The sequence below is a fragment of the Sceloporus undulatus genome, chromosome 5 (genome assembly GCF_019175285.1).
Source record: "Sceloporus undulatus isolate JIND9_A2432 ecotype Alabama chromosome 5, SceUnd_v1.1, whole genome shotgun sequence".
Classification (NCBI taxonomy): Eukaryota; Metazoa; Chordata; class Lepidosauria; order Squamata; family Phrynosomatidae; genus Sceloporus; species Sceloporus undulatus.
In genome coordinates this window covers 63046611-63063070 of record NC_056526.1, presented here as the reverse complement: position 1 = coordinate 63063070, position 16460 = coordinate 63046611, and the positions used below count along the sequence as shown (strand labels likewise).

The 16460-nt window shown below is 39.1% G+C and overlaps 1 protein-coding gene across 2 annotated transcripts in view; it reads left to right on the top strand.

The window, feature by feature from the left end:
* TMEM117 (transmembrane protein 117) overlaps window positions 1-16460 on the top strand; it is a 315506-nt gene that overhangs the window by 189406 nt on the left and 109640 nt on the right. For both annotated transcript variants that reach the window (XM_042468102.1, XM_042468103.1), the window contains exon 5: window positions 14944-15041. In XM_042468102.1, coding sequence (XP_042324036.1) covers window positions 14944-15041 — 98 coding nt within the window. The remainder of the gene's footprint in view (window positions 1-14943; window positions 15042-16460) is intronic.

Genomic DNA, 16460 nt, shown 5'->3' with positions numbered 1-16460 from the left:
AATAATAATAATAATAATAATAATAATAATAATAATAATAATAATAATAATTTTGCCTCACTTGTAGCTACTTCTCTGTACTTACTTTCCACCCACAGAGAGAATATAAGAGAAATGATATCCAGCACACAAGAAATGGTCATCTGAAACAAATAGGTTTGAATCTGAACAAGTCCCTCCTCTTCTTTTTCCTTTCACTAACTACATTCTTTTTTCACTGTGGTTGTTTGGACCCCTATTGCAGAAACAGCTTAAATATTCCCAATAGTACATTGTTAAAGAACATAAGAACCCATGTGTCACATCAAACGTCCCTTCAGTTCAGTATCCTCAGAGCTCATAAACAGGAGGATTATAATACTGCAATGAAATGTGTCAATGCTTTAATCTCTATTAGCTTTGGCTAGTTGTCTTCCAGTGAAGGGTTTGATTAGATTTTTTGCAACCTTCATTGATCACTGATTTCTGTAGCCAGATATCAAAAGTAATGCCCAGCGTCCTAATACAAACAATCTCACCATAGCCAAAGCAAGCTTTGTGGTTTCAAATAGGTCTGGCATTAGAGGGCAATGAGGCATTGAATAGGGCCCTGAGGATTCAGTGGTGCTCACCAGTGATATCCCCCATTTCCTATTAAAGCTCCAGACCTTTGTTAATAGACTGTGTGGGACCTCCAACATCTTCAGATTTTTCTATGATGTACTTGCATTCACAGTCATTCCTGAAGCTTCCTGGATTGGGTGAGACCTGCTAAAGAAGGTCAGAGCATGAGCCCAGAGCTTCATGACTTGTTTCCTATTGATGGTCAGAGAGAAGGTCAGAGGATTTTCTTTGGATGCCTGCCAGTTTGAGTAGGCAGTTGGTACTTGTTGCCAAGGCAACACCTAGTCACATTATTAAAAATGATATTTTATAATATTTTTAAAAGGTATGGATAGTTGACTTGTTTAAATAGTGTTTATGTTTAGAAAAGGGAAGAATCTCAACATTAATGCCTCTGATTTTATAGGTATGGGTGACTATGACCAACAGAGAGTAACATAATTGTGGCCAAAGGGAGAAAATTGTTTACTACATTGGTTGCGATTTCATTTTAAATGTTGTTTACGCCTATTAAGCAGGTGTCAGAACGTGGATGCAACTGCCTGTGTAGTTGTTGATTAAATTTATTTATGTTTTATTTTACCCTTTATGAAACGATCTCAGGGTGAGATGCAGACAAAATAGTTTAAAATTATTTCAAACAAATAAACCCAGTTCAAAGAATTGGAAGTTGGGCACAGAGTGTACACTATGTCAGAATTCTATAACCTACTCAGAGCATGACCTGTAGAACCCAAAACATTGGTAAAGAACTAAGTTTAAACTAGGACCCAAAACAAAGTCAGTATTGGCACCAATTCAGCCCCCATCCCCCAAGTGAGATTATTTTATGACTAGGGATGAGAAGACCTTCTGTCATGTCTCTGTGTAATGTATTGCTCTCACTGTCGGATATAGAGATGTGTGTGGCTCAGTGGTAGACAGAGGTAGTCCTTTAAGTGTCAAGATCCTAAACTGTTTGGGAATTTAAATGGTATCACCAGCACCTGAAATATGTGCTATCGTATTGGGAGCCAGTGCCAGCTGTGTAGGTTGCATTAGCTGCAGCATCCATATCTTCTTCAATGATGGCCTCACTTAGAACAGAGGACACTGTGAGAGTCTAAATGGGATGTTACCAGTATGTGAGCAATTTGTGGCTTGGCTGAATCTGTCCAGGAAAAGCCATAGCTGGTGGGTTAGTCAAAGCTGGCCCTAGAGTCTACCTGAGTTTCCATTGACAGAAGTAGACCCAGAAGTACTCCCCTGCACCTTCAAGGCAGGTCATTCATTAAGCTCTGGACATGAGGAACCCGCAGAACCTATGTATTCTCAGGCTTCGGCTTCAGTTTAGGGTTTTCATCCAGCCCATTACTGTACTGCTATTTATAGGTGACTTCCCTCTCTTTCCTTAGTTGGTTTGCAAGTAACAATATTGCTTTGGGTCATGGCAGCACAATGATGTGGCAGTTTGGTGTCCTAAATAGGATGGGGCTCCAGTGCATTGGCATTGCAATGGTGTGTGTAACTTTGGGTGGCCAGTGTTCCCATCCATCCCAATTATTTCTGTGCCAGTGCAAGAGCTCATCGGATCAGTCTGAAAGAAAAGCAAAGAAAGGCAGTCAAATCCGACTAGTCTCTAAGGCATTAAGTTAAATACTAGATGTAAACAGCTTAATAGCATCATCAGGAGCTGCTTACCAACATCATTACTGAAAGATTTAAACATGATTGGCAGGTCTATATTAGAGTGGAGTAAATAAGTAAAGTTTATGTTAAAGATTATTGATTCTAAGAGGTAGGATCAGGAAAAAGGGCATACCTAGATAAACTATCAGTCAATTGGTTTTGCTAAATACGAGCAAGCGTGATTTTCAACAGAAGGTACACAATCCTATGCAAAACACTGATTAAAATGCTTAATCAAATAAGCTGAGATGACAAACAAGAGCAGCTGTAAAGCAAAGATTGTACATATCAGCTCAGAACATAAGAAAAGTAATAATTGTCCAAACATTACTCAAGCAGCAAATCTCATAAAAATCTGACTGTACACTCTGAAATGATGGTAAGGAAAACATTTCATTCTTTGGGAAACTGGGATTCTTTAATTTCTTAAATTTTGGCATGTGTATATTTAAAAATATATATGCTGTTTTAACTGTAGTTATTCTGTGAATATGTATAAGGCATAAGTACATTTTAATGAGCAGTCAGTGGATGAATTCACATAAAAAGGCCAACTCCCCCCCCCCCCCCACACACACACAAAAACCACCCCAAAACAATTCATATAATACTGGTCCAAAACAGACTGCAGAAATAATCCACTTTGAGACTGCTTTAACTGCCCTGGCTCAGTGCTAGGGAATTTTGGAAACTAGCTTTATGAATCATTTAGCCTTCTCTGTCAGAGAGCACTGGTGCCACAATAAACTACAATTCCCTGGATTCCCTAGCACTGAGCCAAGGCACTTAAAGCAGTCTCAAACTGGATTATTTCTGCAGTGTGTTTTGGACCAGTATTATATGAGTTCAAGCGATCTCACACTGGATTACAGTGGGCCCTTCCTATTATTATTATTATTATTATTATTATTATTATTAGTGTTTATTTATATAGCACCATAAGTTTTGCATGGCATCATCAGAACAACATAAAACCTCCCCATGGCTTACAGTCTAAAATCACAAAATATAAAATGTAGTAAATACCAACAAAACTATAAGAATATAGACAAGCACTATAACCTTAGTCTGAGTTATCAAAAATATCAAGTTGCAGCCTGAAATGCTTCCCTAAACAAAAAAAAATTCTTTAGTTGAGACTTAAAGTAGCTAGAGAAGTAATAATCCACAAGTGTTTGGGGAGATGGTTCCAGGAATAAGGACAGCGAGGGAGAAAGGGCAAATCCAAGCCAGGGAAGAAGAAACTCTTGGCTGGGTCAGAAGCCTTGAGCTCCTGGATCACAGAACCTGGACCGAATAGTAAGAGAAGATAGGAACTGACAAATGGGGGGGGGGGGGGGGGGGGGGAGACCGTGCAGGGCTTTAAAAGTTAAAAGAAGTATATACCACATCCTGAAAAGAATGAAGAGATGTCAATAGAGGCCATAGCTTTCTAATCTATTAAGGTCATTTTGAATTTTGATCCTGTCCCCTGGGGTATTAGCTACTTCTCCTAATTTGGTGTCATCTGCAAATTTAATACGCATGCCCTCTATTCCTTCATCCAAGTCATAATTTTATAGTGCTCAGTTGTATATCTTTACATTTTAATATCTTGTCTAGTTCTTTCATGACTGCCCTTCCCATTCCTAATCTTTTTATTTTTTGACTGCAGTCTCCGTTCCAATCAATCTTTGATCCAAGGTTCAGGAAATTTTTATTTTGATTTGTGCAAATTCTGTGTGCTGGTGGTGATGACGATGACAATGATGATGATGCATGATGGTGAAAAATAGCGTAAATAAAACTGTAGGGTAGGGAGCACAATGACCAGAACGAAGTATAATGAAATATCAGTTTTTGCACTGAGGGAAAAATACCCACACACACAGAATAGTAAAAGTGAATAACCAATTGCTTAACTTTCAGGACCTCTCCATAGAAACAATGTAACCCCCCCCCCCCCCCCCCAAAAAAAGCTATATTAGAATCCCACTACAGGTAATTAAGCAAAACTGCTATGTAAAACAAGTATGGCAACCTTGATGGAAGTCACAATAAATTGCTGGCATGACGATGAGAGAGTTTTAATTGAAACAAAACTGTTAGGTATGTTGTGACAATGTCAAGTACCTTCTTTGATGCACCCTAGTCTACAGTGACTGTCCTTGACAAGCACCAGAAATGAATTTGATTCCTCTAATGCAAAAGGTAATTGGATTTTTTCTGTATTGAATGCATCTCTTTAATGACTACCTCTACTTAGACCAATTTAGCTGCAAGTGACCTGACATTGATCTGATGATAGGACAAAATAAATGCTCGAGTTATGAGATAAAAAGAGGGGCACTTGATATTGGGGAGTGGATGTCATACCTTTTCCCGCTCTCATATAATATCCCCTTCCTGAAGATCATCTTGTGAGGCACAGGATTGAAATAATTGATCATTCAGTAGAAGATTGCATCTTTCTAGCATATATAATAAGTGATTTCCAGAAAGTGCCTTAAAGACAACACTTTGAAAATGGAATGAAATTCAACAAGCAAGACACTTGCTTCTTGCAAATGCTTATTATGGTTCAGGGTATTCCGGGAACAGAAGACACAGTCCCCCAAGCCCTGATGCTTTGCTGTCTGTAATGACATCAGGGGAGTTTGCCAAGGGATCAGTAATGCTAAATGGAGTGTGTTCAGTCTTTAAGGTAATGTCTTCATTGTAAAATCCTTTCCCCAGCATTTGTTAACTGGGGATGCCCTGCCAAACCTGAGAACATACTCACTAGAGAGAACAGTCTTCAATGACAGCATCTTAATGTACTGTTGGCCCTCTATATCTACAGATTCTTTATCCAGGGATTCAACTATCCATGGCTTGAAAATAGTTTTTTTAAAAATCCAAAAAGCAAACCTTGATTTTGCCATTTTATATAAGGGAAACTATTTTAGTCGACCATTGTATTTAATGGGACTTGAGGGTCCATGGATTTTCGTATCCACATAGGGTCCTGAAACCAAACCCTAGCATATACAAAGAGCCCACTATAGTAATTCACAGCCATCCTGTTAAAGCCAGACTCACTTTGTTTTTTCAGGACCTGTCTATTAATTCCAACTTCTGGTCCAGAAACTAAATGCATTTGGTGCAATATCACTGCTTTATTCCCCCCCCCCCATCTAATTAAATTTATGTCCTGCCTTTTGGAGGGAGAGGTCAGAGCATGACCATAAGGCTAAAATAAGGGTGAGAAATAATGAAGAAAAAAGAATCCTCAGCTAGGGGAATTTTTAGAAGCTGCAGAGTTATTAAGCTCTGAGGAATCTCAAGGAAAAGCATATTAATTATTTGAAGGACACTGTGGCCCCATGATCAAGTGACTGGTACCTTCTGCTAATAAAAATAATAATGTGGGGTAAGGTTCAACATGGAAAAAATAAATTGGTGCTTACTTAGTAATTTTCCATTCTGTTTTTATGTCTGCTGTTTAATGATTGCCTAATATACACACAGTATATTCCTATGATTTGTTGTATTTTATATGTTGTTGGTGATAAACTTTCAAAAACTGCTATAAATGATAAGTTGTACATGTGCTTTTGTGCCTGATGGCTTAGTTAGAATGCTGGTATATGGTCTGGCACAGTATCATTAAATAAACTGGTATACCCAATTTAAAGGTAAAGGTGAAGGTTTTCCCTTGACAAGATTGTCTAGTTATGTCCAACAGTAGGGGGCGTTACTAAGCTGAAAAGCCAGCATTGTCAAAGACAACTCTGTGATCATGTGGCCAGCATAATTGCACAGAACACTGTTATCTTCCTACCAAAGTAGTACCTGTTTATCTACTTGCATTTTTACATGCTTCCAAACTGCTAGGTTGGCAGACGCTGGGACTAGTAATGGGTGCTAACTTCATCACATGGCCCTTATGCTGCAAACTGGTGACCTGACAATCTTGCAGTCATCAGACCCCAACTTGAGGTGACCCTATGACTGAGACATCTCCATGATCCTCTATTCTCAACTGCTCTGCTTAAGTCCTGCAAATTAATTATTTTCGTTTTCTTTATATTCAGCTGTAAACTTGCCCTTGCACTTTCTTCCTTGATTTTTCTTAGCAGTTGTTCTAAATCAGTGATGTTTTCTACTAGTAGTATGGTGTCATCTGCATATCTTAGATTATTGATGCTTCTTTGTCCTATCTTCACACTTTCTTCCTCTAAGTCTAAGACAGCTCTTTGTATGATATTTTTGGCATACAATTTGAACAAGTAAGGTGACAGAATCCATCCTTGTCTGACCTCTCTACCAACTGGGAACTGTTTCCCCATATTCTATTCTAACAGTGGCCTCTTGTCCTCATGTTTTCTCATGAGGACTATCAGTTGAATTGGCACTCCACAGCTTTGTGTGATCTATGCAATCAAATGCTTTGTTATAGTCTATAAAATACATGTTGATATTCTTTTGGAATTCCTTGATGTGCTTCATTAGCCATCATATATTTGTGATGTGGTTCCTAGTGCCTCTTCCTTTTCTGAATCCTGCTTGCACCTCTGGGATTTCTCTCTCCATATATGATTTGAGACAATAATATACCACAGTATAAAACTGGTTAGTTCTTCATTCTCTCTGTGAAAGAGACAATCATAGCAATAAGCATGCATGAAAACAACTGCTGCATAAAAACATGATAAAAGTAGCAATGGCTCTAGGATCATAGGCAGCATTCTCCTGTATACCACCCATTGGAAAACAGTAACAGGAGATGAGCTGTTGCCTTCATGCCTTGCTTGTGAGCTTAAACAAACCAAACCGAAGGGTTCTAACAAAAAATGGGATTAGCCAGGATAAATTGTATTTGTTGCTTGTGAGCTTCCCATAGGCAACCAGTTGACTAGTGTGGTCAGTAGAATATTGGACTTGGTAAAGGGTGGTATGATGAAGGTATTATCCCTCCCAAATAAGAACTCTGCTTTCTCAATGAATTTTGCTTTCTGTCCTAAAATTTCTACCATTGCTGTAACTTAAAACTTCAGCTGAGGATTTAGGTTGCATTTGCACTGCAGAAGTAATGCAGTTTGACATTGGTTTAACTGCCATGGCTGAATGCCATGGAATTCTAGGATTTGTAGTTTTGTGAGATATTTAGCCTTCTCTGTCAAAGAACACTGGTTCTTCCAATAAACTACAAATCCCTGAATTCCATAGCATTGAGGCATGGCTGTTAAAGCAGTGTCATGCTCCATACTGCTGTGCAAATTCAGCCTTAGAAATTCCATGTTGGCATCCAGACTAGAGGCACAAACCAAGTTACCAGGTTAATGAAAACACAGCATATGAGTTCTGGGTATGGGCAGTTTTTTGTGTCTGCTCTCTACAATGCTAGAAATTTGGGGACTGAAGGAAAATTTCATGGTAGGGGCCAGAATTCTTATCTAAGAAGTAATCCTTTCATCTCCTCCCAGTAACTACACTCAAAACTAGGTAAGGCTTTGGCCTCCTAGTGGCCTATGGTAGAGCTGGTGCCTTATCCTACAATGGTAGTGTATGGTACCCACACACACACACACACACACATATATATTATGGGCCACCAATTATTGGGACTGATCCACCAGGGCTCTACTTATATTCTTATAGATAGGAGAAGGTCCAGGAAGTGGAGCAAAAAGATATTCATTTTCCTTCTCTTGAAAATTACTGTGTGAGAGCACCTAAAACATACAGAATGACGTTTCTAACCATCTCTGCTGGTGAGAACACTGTCAGATAGAAACCACACTTTGGGTGCTTTCATATGATACAGTCTGGTGGCAGAAGCATTAAATCCAGAGGCACAGTGACAGCTTTATATGACATGTGCTAGCTTCATCTCAGCTCTAGTCAATGTGATCATCATCACAAACAGCAGCAAATAAGGCACTGTGGGGAAAACACTATGGTTTCCATCAGAGCTTAGAAAATGTCCTTTTTTGTACTACAGCTTCCTAGCCAGCATAGCAATAGGCCATCTTGTGGGGACAATTCTTGGAACTGTGGTCCAAAGAAGTAATTTTCCAGGCTTCATGTAATAAGCAGACAGCCACACAAAGCTGTCACAAGAGGTTGTATTTAAAGCAATGGAATAATTCCTTAGACAGCATTGTAATAATGAACCCATACAAAATGCACATTTCTCCCCATTCCAGTATTTTATATCCCTTGCCTGTGTGAACAAAAGGATATGGGGAAAGCAGTCTGCCTATATATGAAAGAAATACTAAACTTTATTCACTCCTCTCCATATTTGATATTTTATATACTGTGTGCTGCTCTTTTAGTTATTAGTACTGTATCTTAGGCCATATAGGCTGCACCCTATCACCCTGTTTATTCAATTTGTATACAAAAGATGTCATAAGAGTAGCAGGTTTAGACTCAGGAGGAGGAATTTAATGGGACTTGCACATACACAGAATTTTCTTATACACAGGGGATCTTGGAACCAAACCCCAGCATACAAAAGGGGTCCATTGTATTCCCCATCACCATGTATGCATGTAATCATTTCCTGTATTGCCATGTACTTTATATGGATTATGCTACTAGAGAGGTCCCTTCCCCACCACCACTCCCTTCTCCTTTTGTGTCGTGTCTTGTTAGATTGTAAGCCTGAGGGCAGGGAACCGTCCAATTAAAAAGATTGCATGTACAGCGCTGTGTACATTTACATTGCTTTATAAATAAAGGTTAATAATAATAATAATAAAAGCTGGACAGTGAAAAAAATGGACAAGAGAAAAAAATCAACTGATTTTAGATGTGGTGCTGGAGAAGAGTGCTGAGGATATCATGGATACCATGGGCAGCCAAATACACACACACACACACACACACACACAAATGGGTTTTGGAATAGATCGAGCCTGGAAGCCAAAATGATGAAAGTGAGGGTGTCATACTTTGATCACATCACGAGAAGACATGATTCATCTTTCCTAGCATTAAAGATGGAAGGTAGCAGAAAGAGAGGGAGACCAGATACTAGATGGCTAGTCTGAATTAGGGAGGTCATGGGCTTGAATCTACAAGACTTAAGCAGAGCAGTGGCAGATAGGGCATCTTGGAGATGTGTCATCCAGGGGGTTGACTGCAGAGCAGTTAACAATAACAAACCATATCTTTTATTGTTTAATAATATTATATTGTAAACTGCCTTTTGGAAACCTTACTCGGAGAGGTGGCGGACAAGCATCTATAGTAAGAAAATAGAATACAGTGGATCCTTACCTTATGCATGGGAACCGTTCCAGATTCCCCTACGTGAGGCGAAAAATGTTTATGCTCGAGCCCCATTGAATATAATGGGGCTCGTGCTCGCGACATAGTGGGACATTGTGGGATTTACCTCTCACAATAGGCTTTTAAGACACATCAAAACATTGGCTCGCGCGTGCCAATATTTTGCAGCACAGCTTCAGCATAAGCTGAAAGCCACATATAGTGTGCCTGTGTATGGTGCGGGCGCACTGTATGTGCTTCTGTGTGTCTATGTTTTTGCCATAGCTTTAAGACAATGGAATATAGACATATGAAGCTTGGTATGGATACTGAGCTGTATGCAAAGGAATTTCATAGCACCGTTGAGACAAACTCCATAAAAGATATTGTAGCCTAAGCTTTCATAGACTTAGTCTACTTCCTCAGATTCATCCTCAGATGTCTACTTCCTCTCCATGCACCTGAAAAAATAGACTCAGGCCTTGTACAGACCAGCAAAAAGCACTGGCTTGTGGGCGGGGTGAGGGCTGAGTGTACCCATGCTTCAAGCCCTAACCACGCCGGCAGGGCACCACTTTGGCAAGCAGGGTGCACCATTATTACACACCTCTGATGCAGTGCCCAAATGGCACAGCACTGAAGGGGTGTCATCATGATGTGCCAGCATGCCTATGACGCTCCTTGGAGGGAGCAAAAAGAAGCCATTTTTCACTGCTTCATTTTTGCTCTCTCTAGGGTCCAGTTTGGTGCCGTGGCATGCAGTTGCCGTGGCACCGATCTGGGGCGGAAAGGTGCAGCATCTTGCCGCACCTTCCTGCCAATCTGTACAGCCCCACAGTCTAGGAAACCTTATGCTACGACTTCTTTTGCTCAGTTATCTCAAAGTACTACAAGATCCCTTTGTGTACTGATACTCTAAACTAAACAAGGTTATGTCTTTGAACTCTAGCCTCATGCAAAGCTGATACTTCTGTGAGTTTTAAATAAATAATTAATAAATAAACAATAGCATCAGGAGAAATTCTGGCACTGCATTCAACAGTGTAATCCAAGGAAGTGAAGCCAGAGAAACTTGCATCCTGATTGCCATATGACACTAGAATTCTGTTTTCCACCCCTGATGCCAAGGAGAATTAATGAGATAGAATTAGGATGAAACCCACACACTGTTCTCTTACAAGATATTTAGAAAAACATGTAAATGTTGGCTCTAATTTTTAATGCTCACATTTAAATGAGCCACCTGTTAATCTGCATCCAAGTTATGGTGATTTAAGAGGGTGAAAAGTAACATCAGTATTAGCCAAACTTATTTGATTCCCCTTATCCTTGGGTTGCTCAAAGTCCATATGTTAAGGGAGAACTTGTTCTAAAGTTGTAAACTAATGAGCATTACATTATGGCACACACTTGTATGGGCCATAATACTGGATTATAAAGATAAGATTTACCTCCCACAATAGTCTTTTAAGACACATCAAAACTTCAGGTAAATGTTGTCATCTTTTTGCTTTTGAAATTTCACCCAGTGTTTTGTTGGATGGGAAAAACATAATGATATATCAGTAACATTTAAGTATATAATGTAATGAATCAAGCAACTGTAGATCATGAACAACTGTATCTCACATAGTATTAAAACACTGGATGTCTTATAATAATCGCCATAGTGATTGGGAGATTCTGGCAGTTGTATTCCAGAAACTTTCACCAAACTCTGGATAAAAATAAGAGATTGATGAGCACTTCCACCCTACATGATGTCCACCAGAAGCTTCCTCACTTAGAACAAAGTTGCTGGTAAATGCAATAACAGAAGTTTCACCAAAAGAAGTTAATTACAAGGAGCTAATGATGATGGGTGACTGGATTAATTATGGTGGGGAAATGATCATATACAAGAGCAACCCTCAATGCTGTATGAGAAGTAGCTATCAGAAAATATAAAGGTCCTGGATATTATTTCTAAGACCTTGTGTAAACCTAAAAGAGTTATCCAGGGTTTGGTTTTTGTGTACAACTGAACGAATGACTGATGCGTGTTACTGCCAAAGTCAGATTGGTGCACACTGCAAATATAACTCAACCAGAGTCATGTTCATATATCACCCTATGGTCTGAAAATCTTCCTGTCAGATGGATAGTTGACTGATCCAATAATATCCAATTAACAAATTAAACCAGAATCATGCCCATATAAAGATAAATGCAGTGGCTCAGTGGTTAAGATGCAGACTCTTATGATTGCAAGATCAGCAGGTCAAGGCCCAAGTACCACATGATGGGGTGAGCTTCCATCACTAGTCCCAGCTTCTGCCTGTTGAAACAACGGAATTCAAAAGGCCAAAAGGAAAAGATACTATCAATAACCTTTTATAGTACCTTTTGTGTTTGGCCTTTTCAATTCCACTCAAGTAGATATAGCTTCTTAAAAGGTAACAAAACCACATATATAACAAAAGTATTCATAATCCAATATATACAAAAGGTACAAAATGGACCATAGTAATAATGTCAAAGAGAACAACACAAAACTGCATATACATCAAATAATATAAACTACATTGAAGCAAGTGCCACAAAATATATTGCAACAGAAAAGAGGCTAAGAGAAAAGAGTGAGTGAGAAAGGGGAAAAGGAATCACAAACTCAAGATAGCCTTATGAAAGCTCAACAGCTGATTAGGGCAATACCTATAGCTGAAGATCATCTTTATCTCAGTAGCTCACCATTAACCCTATAATGGTCATTAACCAAATAATGACTCAATTTATAGCTCTTGTTCCTGTTCTAACAGTGCCAACCTAGCTGTTCAACAGCATGTAAAAGCGCAAGTAGATAAATAGGTACTACTTTGGTGGGAAGGTAACAGTGTTCTGTGCAGTCATGCCAGCCACATGATCACAGAGTCGTCTTTGACAAGGCTGGTCTTCAGCTTAGCAACAGAGATAAGCACTACCCGCTACAGTTGGACATGACTTTTTAATATCCATATATCTCACTTTGGTCTGAGAATCTTCCTGGATGGTTTTTTGTGGGTTTTTTGGGCTATGTGGCCATGTTCTAGCAGAGTTTCTTTCTGATGTTTTGCCAGCATCTGTGGCTGGCATCTTCAGAGAATGATGCCTCTAAAGATGCCAGCCACAGATGCTGGCGAAACGTCAGAAAGAAACTCTGCTAGAACATGACCACATAGCCCGAAAAACCCACAAAAAACTATGGATGTCGGCCATAGTTTACATCTTCCTGGATGGTTCAGCTGGATGGTTGACTGATGCACAAATATCCAATTAACAAATTGACACAAAGTCAGCTTCTCTTTAGTATTTTTTTCACACCACACATTAGCATTGCATATTCACCCCCCCCCCCCAAGTGACTTAAAACAAGAATTTGGGAAAGTTACTTTTTGGACTAAAACCTCCTGGATGGTATCCAGTGGATTCTGGGAGCTGTAGTATTCAAAAGTAACCTTCATAAGCCTTGTCTACAACTACATTCCACAAAAACACAACCTAATAGTAAAATAAGTATATATTTATGATAATATCTCCTTGACAACTGAAGGCTGATGGTAAATATGCCAGACCAAAGAAGCAATGCCTCTAATGTTCTGCAGAATCTTTTTTATATATAGTCTTCTATTTCCTGGCAGTGGCCTATTCCATATTCTAGACACTTCCCTCTGTAGAGAGAGCTGGCAGTAAGAGCTACGGAAAGAATTAGGTTGTAAACTTGCCAGCTTGCAGGAACAGTCCACCCAAGAAACTGTAGAAGATATCTATTCTCTTCCTGTTTGTATTTAATAATTTAAAAACCAAGAATAGGCTGGATTCAAAGCCCAATAAGGCAACAGTGGCCATTTTGGAGCATATATATGTGTTAGGGTCACCATAAGTCAGAAACAACTTGAAGGGAAGGCACACTACATCGATTGGCCAGAAGTTTACCAATACCCTTTTCTGCTGCAAAATTCTGAAGGAATGACTAATGTATTCTCAGTGAAGAACAGAAAACGAGTCTGAGGTCAGAAGATCATGGTGCTGATACAGTAGTTTGTAGAAGGAAAGTCTACATTTCAGTATGAGGAAGTATAAAAGGAAAGCAAAGGCAAACAGCCTCTGAAATGCCAAGAATACCTGGGATTATGGCCTTGTGGTCATCGTAAATCAAAAATGGCTTAAAGGCACAAACAACAAGGAAGGGTCAAACTGAACACAATGTGGCTTGTTTGCTTACACTCATAGCATCAACATTTCATTATTTAATTACACATGGGCACAGACCACATTGTAATGCAAGGGGAGAAAAGTTTAAACTCATGACAAAAATTCACCCCATAATGAGCTAGGCTTGCAAAAATGCTACCATGGCACCAATGACATCTTAAATGTCTTGCGGCTTAGCATGAAATTTTACCATAGTTTTTCACACTTGCTGTGGAGCAAGTGATGAAGAACACCTGTCCTAGAAGATGCATACTTTAGTATCACTGGTGATATTGAAAATTATTATTATTATTATTATTTATTATTATTATCCTTTATTTATAAAGCGCTGTAAATTTACACAGCGCTGTACATAGCATGTACACATGCTCGTTCTAAGAAGGGTAGCAGAATTTTTAATTTTTCCACAAAAGCAAGTACAGACAAAACTTTACAGTGATGTGATACAGGTGCAGGGATTATGATCTCAGCTGTAGGAAATTTCAAAAGAGCACATAATAGGAATCTGAAAAGGTCTTCTCTCCATGAGAGGTGTTCTCAGACAATTACAGCTGTGAGCCCATTTTTGATATCTCTGGAGATGAAAAAGAATAGAACCGATAAGTACAAAATGAAAGGAAACACTGTTCTTTCTATAAATTCCTTTTTGCAACTACTGATTCTATTCTTTTTGAACTCAGTTGAATGAGTGCTACCCTTCTGTGGCATTGCTGTGCCCAATGGCATGTTTAGCCAAATGGTAATCAAGCCTATGCTACTCTGCCATAGCCATGGTCCAGAGAGCCTTTTGTTAGTGGTCAGTCATGCAAAAGGGTACAATTGCACTAGGTCACAGCAAAAAACTTTCCATAACTGTTCATGCCCATTTAAGGTTGGCCACATTCATTCAATATTTTTGTTCATATATAATTCAAAAAATGACAATGCCCAGGCGAAATAAGCTACCCTATACATACCTATCTATGATTCAGCCTTGTTGAGCACATGGAAGGAGGCTTCTTAGCAAAGAAACATATAATCAGGCTGAATAACTGTATGCATGTCCATGTATTGTGGATTGGGACAGTTCTCGTGTGGAGATGTCAACCTTGGGCAAAATATGACACCATAAAAACAAATTATAATTGCAGTATTTTAGCCAAGACTGAATAACAACAGCTTAAACTGTTTTCTTTGTTTTTCTCTCTTCCTTTATTCTAGGTTACAGATATGATGCTTCAGGACAAGCCCTATCCTCACTGGGGGAAGTCTGCTAGGGCTTTCTGGAAAAGGGGGAACACCAGGATTGTTTTATTCTGGTAAGAGGCAACATATATTATTTACTGAGTGCCTATTTGCAATCATATAGAAAACATCTGAATCTTTTGAAAGAGCTATCTGATTTTAGGTGTTTGTCCAGTAGCAACAACAGTAATACATTTTTAGATGTGGTAGGACAGAGGCAGAAATTCCCTTCTGGCCTGAGGCAGAAATAGTTTTACAACATTATGGATGGAAATATCCTGCTGCTCCTTTTGCAACAGTATTGCTAGGCATCACAGTGGCTGTAAAACAGTGACCAAGCTCATTTCCTTTCCCCGAATTGAATGAAGACTAATTGGCCACAGGAGTGTACTATCAAAAGTCCCTTGCACTGTCCCCTTTGTCCTCTATCCAGAGCTCTGGATGTTACATCCACATCTCCATGTAAGTCCACTGGCAGAACTTTACATTTTGCCAGGTTCAAATATAATCTTGGCTAGAAAATTTATGCTGTATCAAGAAATGAAATTATGCACAGCACTGAGATTCCCCCCACACACACACAATATGTCCATCCGATACCAGACGCCCAAAGAGTGTTTTCAAGATTCACATATGCATCAGACATTTACTTATAAGTAACACATAGTTTTAATATAAACTAGGCAGACAACAGCTCTGGATGACCACCTAGATGTATTCTATCTCAACAGGTCATAATAAGTGGAAAGCTCCGTACTTGGTAAAGGAGCAGTGTATTTTCTCCACTATCCACCTATTGCAGTATGTAATCTAGACCTTCAACATGGAGCCACAATATATGGAGGACCATATATTGCTAGAGGCCAGATTAATTATTTCCTTTTCTTTGTTCTCTAAAAAGAGGAGGAAAGTCTGTGCTGTTAAAGCCACATGTGAACATTTTTGCATAGATGGTTAGTATAGTGTTATTTTAGAGGTGTGGGGCGTGAATCATCTCTTTCCTCACCATCAATCAGCCAGGTAAGTTTTTTAACTTGTATTTCCTGCAGGTCTCCTATCCTGGTTTTAACCCTGTTTAGCTTCCAAAAGCAGACAGGATCTGGTGCCTTTGGGGTATTTAGGCCCTTGGAGAAAAATAAATAAATAAATAAATAAATAAACTTTATTTATATACCGCCCTTCGTAACATCAGGGCAGTGCACAGCAAGTATACAATACAATTTTAAAACAGCATCATTAAAACCATAAATACAATAAAAGAATCTGTGCCAGATCACAGATGGCTCACAAATGTCTATCAGGGGAGCTAACAGAGGGGAACTGACGGAGGGGGGGAAGGGCTCTCAAGGCAAAATACAATGAATATAAAAAAATAAATATACTACCACAGATTTTTCTGGTCCTCACACTCTGTCCCCTACATAGATTCTTTCATTCCATCATTCCAGAGGTGGCTTTGTTTTTTATATCAGTTATTCATCTGTATGTATATG